This window comes from Aplysia californica, unplaced genomic scaffold (genome assembly GCF_000002075.1).
Source record: "Aplysia californica isolate F4 #8 unplaced genomic scaffold, AplCal3.0 scaffold00163, whole genome shotgun sequence".
NCBI lineage: Eukaryota > Metazoa > Mollusca > Gastropoda > Aplysiida > Aplysiidae > Aplysia > Aplysia californica.
In genome coordinates, this window is record NW_004797433.1 from 772,424 (window position 1) to 785,852 (window position 13,429).

At 36.5% G+C, this 13,429-nt stretch overlaps 1 protein-coding gene across 1 annotated transcript in view; it reads right to left on the reverse strand.

Annotated features, from left to right (window-relative positions):
- Positions 1-11,294: 11,294 nt before the first annotated feature.
- The window catches only part of LOC101862578 (transmembrane protein 117), a gene marked incomplete at its 5' end in the record, with an annotated part of 8,843 nt that continues 6,708 nt past the window's right edge, over positions 11,295-13,429 (reverse strand). Inside the window, 1 exon segment of the mRNA XM_035969620.1 lies at positions 11,295-13,268. Coding sequence (XP_035825513.1) covers positions 12,598-13,268 — 671 coding nt within the window.

The window sequence follows — 13,429 nt, forward strand, 5'->3', positions numbered from 1 at the left end:
ATATTACTGATAATGACAAAAAATCACTTTTTTGACCAAAATATGTTTCCATAAAAAAGTGATAGTTCCATCATGTTTAACTATGGGTTAAAAGGGTTTTCATTGATTTGACTTCTAAATATTTTATTTTGAATAATTTTGAGACTAGGGTATTTTTAAAGAGATAATGAAAACTGCTTTTAGAAGGTGTTAAAATCCATTCTGGAAGCATGTTTTCTCTCCCCCCTGGGTTTTACCATTGAATTCTAATCCTCATATTGATGTCAACTGAATGCCAAATTGAAAATTAATTTTCCATGAATAAGTACATTAAACAAGTGATTCATCATTTTTATCAAGTTTGTATTTTTCCAACTCTTAAAAGCTGATTTTCTCAAAGTTAGATCTTTATACCCTATCTCACAAAATGTTCAATATCTCAAAAACTACTTGAAATATTGCAAAAATTCAAAAACCACTGTGTTCAGCATTGAATTTCCTATAAGGTGTAACCCTTAACTCAAAATAGTCAAAATCCTACTTCAAGTTTAAGTACCTTTCTTTAGGCACACACACATATTAGCTCAAAGTTACTCTATGTATGAACAAATGCTTTATGTGGAGAGAATTTCTTGTTTGATTGGAAGAGGCTGAACTTTGTTTTGCATCCAACTTCGAGGGGGATATAAATATAGAAAGCAATAAATTGGTTTTTATTATTCTTTTTAAAAAAGAAATGTTGGTATGATGACTTCGTGAAGCAGATTTGTTTTTTGTCAGCACTGAAAATTTTTCTAACACAAATTTCCTCTCCTGTATGATTTTTTAAATCTAGCTTTTTAAAAAAGCTACGTGTTTCTAACATATGTTTCAGTGATTAGAGGAGACATCTGGCTTTTAAGTTTTAGTTTTAGTAAGAGTTTTATGGCACTTGCCACTCAAATAGGTCAATAAAGCACCAGAGATTAGCATTCTTACTAGAGAGTAACATGCAGAGAAAAGAGAGACATGCATGATAGATGTTTGGTAGCGAAAAAAGCGGTAAACCACACCAGAGCATCCTCCGACCACCCATCATCTTCTGGTGTCAATTCCTTTATATGATGCACAATATGAGTTCAGTATATGTAAAGACAGGCTCTACTTTGAACATTTATTCTAAAACACAATCTGAACAGTCACAAGTTGTTTTTGTTTTAGTAAGAGTTTTACTGCTCTTGTAACACAATTAGGTCATATAAGTGCTGAAGATTCGAGGTGTCACAAGAGAATAACAAACACAAAAAGAAGGAGGAGAGATGAGGACGACAGATTGATAGGAAAGAAGCACCAACCAACTTCCCCCTCCAAAAGTTGAACATCATCTTGTCTAGCTAATATTAATGTTGTACGTGATGTTTTAGCTGGATATATTTATTTACATATATTTAATTTTACTGGGCACTTCAGTTGAATCAGTATATAATTTATATTATATTTGTAGGCATAAAAAAGTTTGGGGTTTTTGAGGACCTTATTCCTGGCCCCTATTTTTAAAGTTTTTAAGTTTAAGTAAGAGTTTTACAGCACTTGCAATACAAATAGGTCCTATAAGTGCAGAAAATTAGAGGTGTTACAAGAGAGAAACATACAAGCAAAAGGAGGAGGCAAACAAGGTGTTCACTTTTTCCCGCCCACATACACGGCTAATTCTGGAGTATCAGTATTTTATAACACACAGGGTATATCTAACAATTACAGAAGAGAGATCTGGTTCAAACCAAACAATTTTGAGTTTGGGATACTGTAGTGTGGAGTTAGTGGTCTAGTTGTTGGGGTCTCTGATTCTCCACTGTAGAGTTGTGGGTTTGAACCCTATCAGAGGCCTGATGCTTAGTACTTGGGAAAGCAAGGCAGTCTACACAAATTTTCCTCATTCCACACAGATGACTAGATGGGAATGGGTACCCTGCCATAGACAGCAAAAGATCTTGTCAGTTTGTTCGTATCTGAGCACTTGTAATCGGAACCTTGCACTGTTTGCTTCTTGGGAAGCTGAGAATGTTTCTGAATGTTCTAGGGTCTGCTGGGGTAACAATAGTTGTAAAGCACGCAGAGCATGCTGTAGAGGATGTATGTGCGCTATATAGATGCAATTATTATGATTTTTATTTTTATTTGATATTATTATAGACAATGACTTTTTTTTGTTTTTGTTTAAGTAGAGGGTTTTACGGCGCTCGCAACTGCATAAGGTCATATGAGCGCCAGAAAATTAGAGGTGTTACAAGAGAGTAACAAAATAAAAAAGAAGGGGAGATAAGGATGATAGATGTTTGATAGGAAAGAAGAAGCAAACCACACCAACCAACCACCCATATGACTTATTCAGAAGAACAAAGATGTACATGATGGTGTCTGTAGTCTGTGTTGGAGAGAAGTCATGCATTAAGAGCACAGGCTTGTGCGGATTAAATCCTGGCATCAGTTGGTGTGGGGGGGGGGGGGGGGGGGTTGTTTGTTTTGGGGGGGGATTATCAGTCATCCTCTCCACAGACAGCCTGAACATATGTGTACATTTTGGTTTTCATAGGAGTTTTATGGCACTTGCAACACAGTCAGGTCATATAAGTGCCAAAAATTAAAGATGTTACAGGAGAGTAACAAACAAAAGAAAACAAGGCAGAGAGATAAGGACAACACATATATTTGAATAGGAAAGAAGGAGTAAACCACATCAAAGTACCTGCCAACCACCCACTAACACAATAACATGTATGTCTGTCCATGCCATTACGAAGTGAAACACTAAACACAATTAGGATTATTGCCTTTTATTTTATAGTTATTATAGTCATGTAAATGTAACATACAAATGATAAATCTTTATGAAATCTTAAAAATAATTTATCTGTCTATTTCCATATCAAGAACGAATCAGGAACAGGAAACAGTTAATAAAATGCATACGGTGTTAACTTTCTCAAACCAGCGGTCTGGACATTAAGATGGGCGGGCGAAAGGACTAAAGCCCAAATTAAACTCCCAGAAAGTATTCAGTAAATTTTATTAATATATATGCAAGCAAAAAAAAAATCCCTCTCATCCTCTATGAAAACCAAAAAAGCGTGTGGCTTGGTGACTAGTGCGTGAAACAAAAAAATATATCATCACAAATTGCAATTAAAAAAGAAGAGTGCTCACTATCTAACTAGAAGTCAATAACAAAACTATGAATAATAAGCTGATATGTGCGGGTGATATAAAGATTCTGATCATGATACCTCATTTAGGCTTCTGGAAATAATCTCAGATACAACCAAATCATTTTTACATGTACCATAAAATAAAAATCAACATGTAGTAAAAACAAGTCTTCTCAAAACACAAGACCCTGCCAAGCACAGAAAAAGGAAGTGGCATTTAAAAACTCTGCAAAGAAAACCAATAATTTAAAAAACATGTATATTATTACCTACAAAGAAATAGAAAAATCAGCTGAAATTAATCATGTTTCAATGATATGCTGATAAATGAAGTGATGCTGTATATATTATATATATCAAGAATCCACATAAACTTGTTCGTAGCAGTCACATGAGCAAACCATTGGTCATTCTTCTTAATCCAAAACTGTTAACTTGACCCTGGACATTAGGAGAAAATCAAAACAAAGCAGACGGTTGGAGGGTGTCAGTGATAGTCTTCTTTTCTCTGCCACTACTGGTATTGTCTGCTGGATAGCCTTGTCCCTGCACTAAACGACCTTTAATCTATTCATGTACTTCCCTTTATCCAAACTCAAAATAAACTGTCAAATACTGTACGATAAAGCTGAAGTGTTTAAACAACCATTGATGATACATTCATTAAAACTGTTTTGATCGATATGTCCATTCAAAGCTATTTAGGCTCTGCCATTGGCTGCAGTGGGTTTGAGTCAGGATTTGAAGGGGAAGAAACATAGAGGAGGTCCAAATCTAAATATCTACATTAAAAAATTGTTACTGTTGATAAATGTGTCACGATGCTGTGCAATCAGGCACTAGTCAAGGGCATGTGGAGTTATGGGTATTATCTTAAAGCTTATTTGTTTGTCTATCTTTGAACTTAAAATTTATATCCCCATCAACACATCTAAATATAAAACTGAGAATCTCGAGCTAAAACAACGACTGGGAGGCAAAAGCAATGTCTTTTAAATTTTCTTTAAAAGTTTAGTGATGAAGATTCCAGAAAGCAACTACAGAGCAGAGTTTTTCTTGTGTGTGTGTGTGTGGGGGGGATAGAAAATTTAGATGTTTTGCAACAAAACAAAAATCATGTTCATCACAATGAAGAAAGTATCAACAACTTTAGAAAAATGACTGAGCAAAGCAAAAATTATAAACTCTGCGTACTGGTACAAAGATGAAAAAAATTAAAGTCAAGTCAGCTCACGAGAACGACATCGAAAGCAAGCAGACAAAATTAACTTAAGCATGAGTGTCACAGTGCTGAAAGACATCTAGACGCACGATCCCTTGAGAACCAAAAGCGCAAAACAATACATACAAAACAAGGAATACACAAAATATTCACAAAAATATTTACATTATCTAGGGCATTATCATTAAAAAAAGAAGTGCAGCATTCTAGAAGGAAAGTTGAAAGGTCGTTAACAGCAAGGCGTGATGATGACTCTAACATCACAAACATTTCGCATGGAACAGATCAGAACTTAAACATTGCAAAGAAGCGAAAAGAGCAGACCACAGCATCTATCTACCTTTCTACATGTAAAGACCATCTCAACCTCAGACACGGATCATGGCAAGTCTGTATTTTCATCTTTTCTATAAAAAGAGAAACTTTACACTCCACACCTACATCTCTTAGAATAAAATGTTGTTGTTTTTTTCTCTTTTACCAGTTCTTAACTTTTATAAAATGCCTTTTATTACCATTTCTCAGGGTTTTATCAAAAGTCTTTCTTTTATTTTTACCAGTTTGTAACTTCTTTTAAAAGTGTTTTTCACCTTACCATTAACAAACTTCTTCCAAAAGTGAATGTCTCTTTTACCAGTTTTTAACTTTTTTCAAAATTGTTTTTCTTTTCCAAGTCCTAAATTTGTTTTCAAAAGTTTTATCTCTTTTTACAGCTCTAAAATTTAAAATAGTGTTCCACTTTCTTGTTTTGTACATTTTTAAAAAGCAAACTGCAAATGTGTTTGTCACAGACAAGAAGTGGCACTGCATTTCAAAGAACATCTCATTAAAAGCTGAAAAATATTTTGGACCATCTTGAAATTGAGGTTTACATCATCTCCAATTAGTGTTTATGTGAATGGAACATCCCTTAAGCATTGCAAGGTAAATTCATAGGCGGGACCACAACGTCCAACTTCCATCTCCTATATATAGGACAAACCCTAACAGGCTGAGAGCCTAGAAAACTCTCCAAACAGCCAAAGTTATTTCTTAGTGCACTTTCTTACTGGAAACGCCCATTATAATTTATAAGTGAAATTTATTATTATCATTACCATTATTCAAGATAGCCCCACTGGGCATTCAAACCAGGGTGACGCGTGCTCATATGACCTTATGCAGTTGCCAGTGCCATAAATCTCTTACTTAACCTAAAAACTAGGGTCATCTGAACCATAGCCCAGCACAAAACCAACTTAGCTAGTCCCCCCTCCCCCCCTCTTCAAAATCTGTACTCTGTCCACAGTAGATCTTTTGACCTACTAGCATTGTGGACATTAGTAGATTGGACTTGAACAAATATACCCACAAGCATTAATTATATAAAGGAAATAGCAGGCTAAGAAAGTAGAGTGTACTGACAAAATTTCTTCCACAGACATACTCTTTGATATGGCAATTTAATTGGTTTAGAAAAATATCCTTCTAAAGCACCTCAAATTTACATTTTATAGAATACTGGAAAATCAACAAATTTCCAATGTCAGAGGATGCTGAAGGAGAAAGACATTCACAGTTGAGAGATGTGCTGTACATTCACCTTTTGTTTTTACAAGATAAAGAATTCAACGCATAATTTCTAATTTCATTTACAATATTTTTCTCAAATTCTAATAAGATAATAGACCTACCAGGAAATGAACCCACATCACCTGAAAAGGTAGCCTTAGATGTAATACGAGAAAAAAGGATCAGTATGAAGTTGTAAAATCTGCTCAAAGTCGGTGACCAAACCACAGAACCTTCTTAGTCTCTATTCATTCTTTTTTTCTCCCTCTGATTGCTTTGCACCAATGTAACATTATCACGTCAATGTGCTTCTCTTTACTCACAATAAAAATATAAAAAACAAAACAAAACAAAAAAAGAGTACAAGAAGTCGACACCGACAGCTAGGGTAAGATGAGCACAAAGAAGAATGCATGATGTAAAGTTTCACAGAATACAATACAGAATGACGCACAAAGATGCACAACGCAAGACCCCTGGGTCTCTGCAATGTCCTAGATATCACAGCTGTTCAGTTTGTCACAGATATAGATGAAACATAACAACACATATCAAGTCATGAGAGTACACACATATATCAGACATCAACACAGCATCCAATCTGATGAAACTTAATGACATCACACAGGCAAGACAAGGAGAATACTTTACCTCGCAACTGAGGAGAACAACATACCGATAAGTACCACGAAGATCTAGCCAAGTGTCTAGAGCATACAGTACTGTATCCAAAAATACATGTTCAAATTGCATCACCTTTATGGCCCGAGAGAAAACTCTTATTCTACGAAAAAACATCAGAATCTAGAACATTCTAAACATCCAGGATTTCCTGGACGACAAAAATGTCTGAAAAATCTTCGCCCCCAAGTCATAGCGATCACCCCATCAGCAATACAGACTGTCCTCAAAAGATCATCCATGTTCATACACAAAACTAAAAAGTTTGCAGCAGAAAATTGTACTACCGATAATCAATAAACTAACAGTGTACTGTACCTCTTACTAAATAGAAAATATTTTTAACCACCTCTGGCACAAGTCAAAACTTCTCATACAATAATCTGTTTAAATATATTCAATATTTTTGCAATAGAAACAAACTTTTGATTTTTGGCGCACAATGAGCAGTAATCAAAGTCAAAATAACAAAACACCCATATTCTATATCAAAAGTAATTCCTGATATTAAATTTACAACAAAGTAGAAATACTTTAAGCATCTAAACCACATCACATTTGTCTTTGGATAAATTAATCAAATATTCATTCAACAGGTTCAACATTAAAACAATACATTTTTTAATCTGAATGCTACTTCGGTTTGGACACGGATTTTTTCGCCCCCACCTGCCCACCCAACAGTAATAGGTAGCCTACCTGACTTTGAGTTGGGGAAGTAAAGGCGGCGTGGAAAGGAACTGGCCACCCTACCACAATATGTTGTCTCACAAACAAGGCAATCCCCAATGTCCGAAATGGATGCGGGAACAACTTTACTTTTTTTTTTACTCAGGTGCAAACTTTAAACAATGGTTTTAAAAAATGCGGAAATCCAACTCGAGATTTCTTACTTCACACTTTGGCAAAACAGCATTATTTATGCTTACTTTTTTTCAAAAGTGCAAAACAGATCATATCAGAGTCCTTGCGTACCCAAAACGACACTGGAATGAGAAGAAACATTTCACCCACAGACACTTTTTGGATTTTTAGAATACTTTGGATTTCAGAAAGTAGAAAACACCTTTGGACTTAGAGAAGACAAAGTTGTCAACTATTTAGATCAGAAAGGAAACATCCAAGCTCCATGTTGATGACTCAGCAGATGGGACATTCAGGCTTTATATAACACAGTTAAAAAATTAAACACAATGGTAAGTGAAACAGGACATAGATACATTATGAATCTGTCTATATAAGAGTAATGCCAGACTAGATACACAGTTACGCTATTTTGAATACAGACAAACAATAATTTTGAATACAAACAAACGAAAGAAATTTCCATAAATTTCTAGACAACGCCTCAATTATTGTAATGACTAAATATTTACGACCCCATCAAAACGGCTTAGATAATTTCAGAGGCAGTCTGCTTTCACCCTATCAGTCAGGACCAACCCAGGCTGAGTGGGATACATCAACCCAGCACAAAACAGAGATACAAGATAAAATATCTTCCCAACACTGGAAACGATCTCATCTAAAAATTACAACACATGCAACAGCAAAGTGCCAAGCTTTTACACTATAAAGTCCTTGACAAGGAAAAAAACTGTACCACCAGTAACTTTCTTAATAATTTTGGCAGAATGCAGGCTAACAGATTATGTTCCATGCTGCTGTGTGAGATGACATGTTGTTGACATCTTGAAGAAAAAAATAAAACATTTTCAGGATTTAAATTTTACGACAATGCTTTGAAGTACAAACTGAGCATCTGCCCAAAGAACAAATAGGCTGTTTAGAGAGTTTAACTAATTTAAAGTCAAAGAAAGGACAAAATGAAAGAGGACCAGATTTAAAACACAGGCTACCGGTATTTAACTTCATCCAAACTTGAGCAGGAAATATATGACAATCAAAATTCTATGGCAGAATAAAACCTTGTTCAGGAAGAATTACTACATAACGCATTGACGTCGAGTTTTGACATTTTCAAGAAAATAGACTTCTTACTTTAAAGTGAACCAGCTCAGATAATGGACAACAGACTTAATGTTACTTTACAGAAAAACAACAGCTCATTAAACAGACACCAGACTTTCTACTTTAGAGAATAACTTTTCCCTTATATCATTGACCACTATAGGCCTACCATCATCACCCCAAAGCACTCCTATTATGCATTAAAATAAGACTCCAGAGACAAAAAAAAAGAATCTCTAATGAGTAAAAAGACTATGGTTGGTCCAAAATGACTTTCTTCAGATCTCTCCTAACATCAGTCAAATTTAAAACACTAAAACTGGAATGCTAAAAGCTGTACAGTTTTTGTTTACTGTGAATTAGTGGGTGTGACATTTGCAACATTTTGCTAACTCATAAAAAACCTCGCTAATCATCCACTACAATTTCTGCTTATTATACCAAGAGCCTACATATTAAACAAGACTAGAATGCACGTTGCGGTTTTTTTTTCATTGTTAATAATTTTACACCCCCCTCGACACAATTTAGATTATCTAAAACAAAGACTGCTTCAACCAGCATTTCAGGCCTAACACAGGCTGAGAGGAATACAACATCCTAAGCGAACAGATAGAGATACTCAATAAATGGCCTCCAAACACAAAAATCAAACTTACATCCTCTGCTTGCAGCAGCGATGTGCCTATTAAGAACAACACAGACGTCAAGGGCTTGTGTCTAGTAAATGATCATTTATGTAAGACGAAAAGATCTTCATGGCTAAGGCACCACAGAGCACACAACTTTGGCAGTACAAATTCCTCACTACAAATAGATTCAAGTTCTTTCCAACTAGAACAATACAACAATATTTTATTAAACACAACAAAGAATTCTCAGTCGACATTGAGCTAGCCCCCTGAAGTAAATGTGAGGCATCGTGGTGGAATCAGGCTCTCGTCAATTTTTTGGCATTTAGAATTATTGGTACCATCTTAAAGCTTGTTCTCTTGTTTTTATTTGGATGAAAAAAATATCCATTTATCTTTAATACAAGTCGAGACATTTGCGAATGAAGGAGGTTGGGGTCACTTGTTTTCAGGGAAAATTAGTGAGAAAATGGCCGCCAAAGATTAGTTATTTCCTTATCTTAAGAGTCCGTGGTAACTGAAAATTTACATCTTTTGCGCCTTTAATCAACGTTTTTCAGAAAAATCCACACAGAAATGAGTTCTTTAATGGGCATGAAAGGTGTTGAGCCGAAAAACAAAAATTTGATAAAAATTTACAAACCTGGGGAAAAATGAAAGTTTCTTCCCTTTAATTATTTTGATGAGAGCCTGATTCCACCACGCTGCCTCCCAAATTACCTCAGATGTGGTTTGTCTCTCTCACTACTGTTTAACATTGAAGCTAATGAAATTCAGTCCAGGAAATAAACACACTCTTCAGAAAAAGAAAAAATATACCCTGACAATCTGCTTGACCCAAAAACCTTTGACAAATACATGAACAAAAAGATAAAATTTGCTTCTATTTATGTCCTGCTGACAGATTTTTGGCAAACAAATTTTCACATCTTAGAACAAACAACAGTAGAAATATAATATATAAATATATATATATATATACCATTCAAGCATACTATGCCTAAACTAGTACAATAAATTACTTGAACATCTTAACATAAACTGATCTTACATCTATAGAATATATACCATGAGGCATGCATATTTGTTTACTTGACTTGCCATGAAAACAAAAGATATAGATATAAATATAGATATCTCATCACCACCGTGTGTCTATACAAAACAGCAATAGTTCAAAGTCAGTTCATATGTAAATAGATTATAAAAATTATTTTGAAGCCACTTTTTAAAGGATATAATAATGTAAGCAGATAAAAGAAAAGGAAACACATCAAATCAAATTTACTCACATAGTTAATGGTGAGTCATACTCAACATATGGTCGAGAAAAACAAATAAGATTCAGTAGTGTGTGTGTGTGTGTGAGAGAGTGTGTGTGTTAGTGTGTGTGAGTGTGTGTGTGTGTGTGTGGGTGTGCCTGCGCGCTTGCATGCATGTGTATCTGTATGTGTATGCAAGCTAGTATGCTCACATGCATGAGTCTTTAAGAGTATTTTTGTGTGTGTCTGAGTGTGCATAACACTTAACTTATTTTACTCAGTTTATCATAAACCTCACATTTGCGTGTGTAAGAGTGTATACGCCTGAACATAAGTATTTTTAATGATAGATCCACCCCCCCCCCCTACCTCTTCCAACTACATCATAGAGCTTTCAGAACAAAAAGGGCATTGGAGATTTATCAGCTGACAAGATCATTTGAAACTAGGTACATGACAAACTGTCAGTTTCTTTTTTATATATACAGTAACAATTAACATAACAGAATATTTCTGCTTTTTGTCACTTTTCATAGAGAGGTATAACATTATTGATATAACTTTTAGAGGCAGGGGTGCACACTGTTGATACACATTTTAAATCTGTGTGTGTGTGTGTGTGTGTGTGTTTGTGTGTGTGTGTGTGTGAGTGTGAGTGTGTGTGTGTGTGTGTGTGTGTGTGTGTGTGTGTGTGTGTGTGTGTGTGCATGGGTGGGTGTTTGGGGTGTGGCATCATTGTGAAATTCTTTAGCCTAACGTACAAATATTCTGTGTGATATTGAGGTATTGAGGCTTTCGACAAGCCTAGGCCTTTTTTTTTTCTTTCGCTCTATTTAAAATCAAAATGAAGACCAACAATGGAAAAATAATCAAAGTCAAACTGTCAGGTTCGGAGATGGAATCCCAATCTGAAAGTGAAAAAAACACTGCGTTTTGAAAGGGTTATTTTGTTTCCCACGCTTTTAAAACAGGTAGCCTAATTGACTCCAGACTATGCCCATTGTTCAGTTTGATTGTTTCTTAGAGGAGACTATGAAACTCTTCTTGCACAAGCTAATAGCAATAATTGAATAATTTCGAGTCTGTAACTTTGATCCTTTTTCCATTTCAGTCTTCAAATGATTCAGTTTGTCTATGCCTCATACATGATATGGATATAGTTGGAAACCCAGCCACCAATAAAAGGAAGAAAATTAAAGGAAAAAAATAGTATATGTACATTTTGTTTTTAAAAAATTTTTAAAGAAAAACCAAACAGCAAGAAACAACTTTGCTTAGATAGTTCCATTGAAAGTGCAGGATCTGAAACAAGATTTGACATTGCACTTCAGGCAAACCCTGAGACGGCGAAATTTACAAGTTTAGAGGGGGGGGGGAGAGCTGGAAGGAGGGGGAGGGTGAAGGAGTGAGGATGGGATGGAAGGAGAGAGTGAAGGAGTAAAAAAGGGAAGGAGAAGAGGGGGCATTCGAGGAATACGGAGGGGTGGAGGGACGGAGCGGGGACAGTGAAAGGAGGATGGAGGAGGCACCTGTATCTCACATAATTTTTTAAGTGACTGATTTTTGTATGATCACATCAAAGATATTGAGAGTGATGAGAAACATTAAGGAAATACCACTAAGATAGGATTTCCAGTCCACAGTAAGTTGCCAATGTGCATCTTACACTTCTTTCTTGATTGTCTTAAATAGAAAATAACATGCTTCTGTAATTGTCAAAAACAAAAACAAAATTCTCTGCTAATTGAAAGGTATTCAAAAACTTTCCGAAATTTTGTTCAACCTGTCACTAGATAAATGGCAAAGCGCCAAGTGCAAATGTCCACAAGAAAAAAACCCTGTAAATACGTTAAAAGGATAAGCACGTAGTGGAAACAAGTGTTTACGAAAAAAAAGTCAGACAAGTCAGACAAAGAAATAGCAATTCCAGAATTTTAACAGGCTGGATAAAGTGGCAACAGGCAATACCCAATGTGACCCCTGATCAAAATCAGCTAAACATTCTCCACAAAAAAAAGGATTATTTTAGAAAAATGATATGCTTACCACAGTTAAAAACAATTCTCTTTAGCCTCATTCCTCCCCTCTCCTTTACCCTCCGACCCTCCACAGAATTAAAAGGCAACCTCTTGCGTAGTACTATGGTCCTCCTCACCTCCCTCTCCTCTCGCCACCCTCCTCTCCTCCACTCTCTCTGCACTCTCTCCATCTTTTCTGCTCTCCCCCACATCCTCCCTATTATTGCCCCCCTCCTCTGCCGTTCTCCCCGCAGCCCTCTCCTCTCTCCGACTCCTAAACCTGGTCAGCACAGGCGCCGCTCCCCGGAACCACATCCTGATGCTATTCCACTTCTTCCTCGCGCTAAACCTCCTCCTCCTCCTCTTGCGTAGCCGGCCTCCGTACGGATTCTCCTGTGTGGGCTTCGGCCTCCTCCCGTAGATCCACACGAATATTCCAAACAGCAGGAACACGGCGATGCTGGGAACGAAGGCCATCCCCTTGAGGCCCATTGAGTAGCCGTTGTAGCGGGCATTCATCATGGTGTCCCCAAGGATGTACCTCTGACCCGTGTCTGGGTTGATGGTCACGTTGCGGTAGTCAAAGGTCAAGATGGACTCATTGGCGTTGTCCAGGCTGAAGCGGTCCGTCACCGTGTGGATGCGGCCCTCCGAGTCCACGTACTGGCCATAGTCAAAGGGGGAGTAGAAGATCTGGTTCTTCCACATGTTCAAGTCCAGGATGATCACGATGAACAGAATGCCGTAGTTGAACCACTTGCCTGAGAGAGACAGAGGAAGAAAAATGTGTTTTATGTTTGTTTTGTTTTAGTAAGAGTTTAGTTAGTTTTAGTAAGGTTTTACGGCGCTCGCAACTGCATAAGGTCACATGAGCGCCAATGGGTGGATGTCTACAGAGAAGTCCAAAGGGAAATCATGCTTAATATCC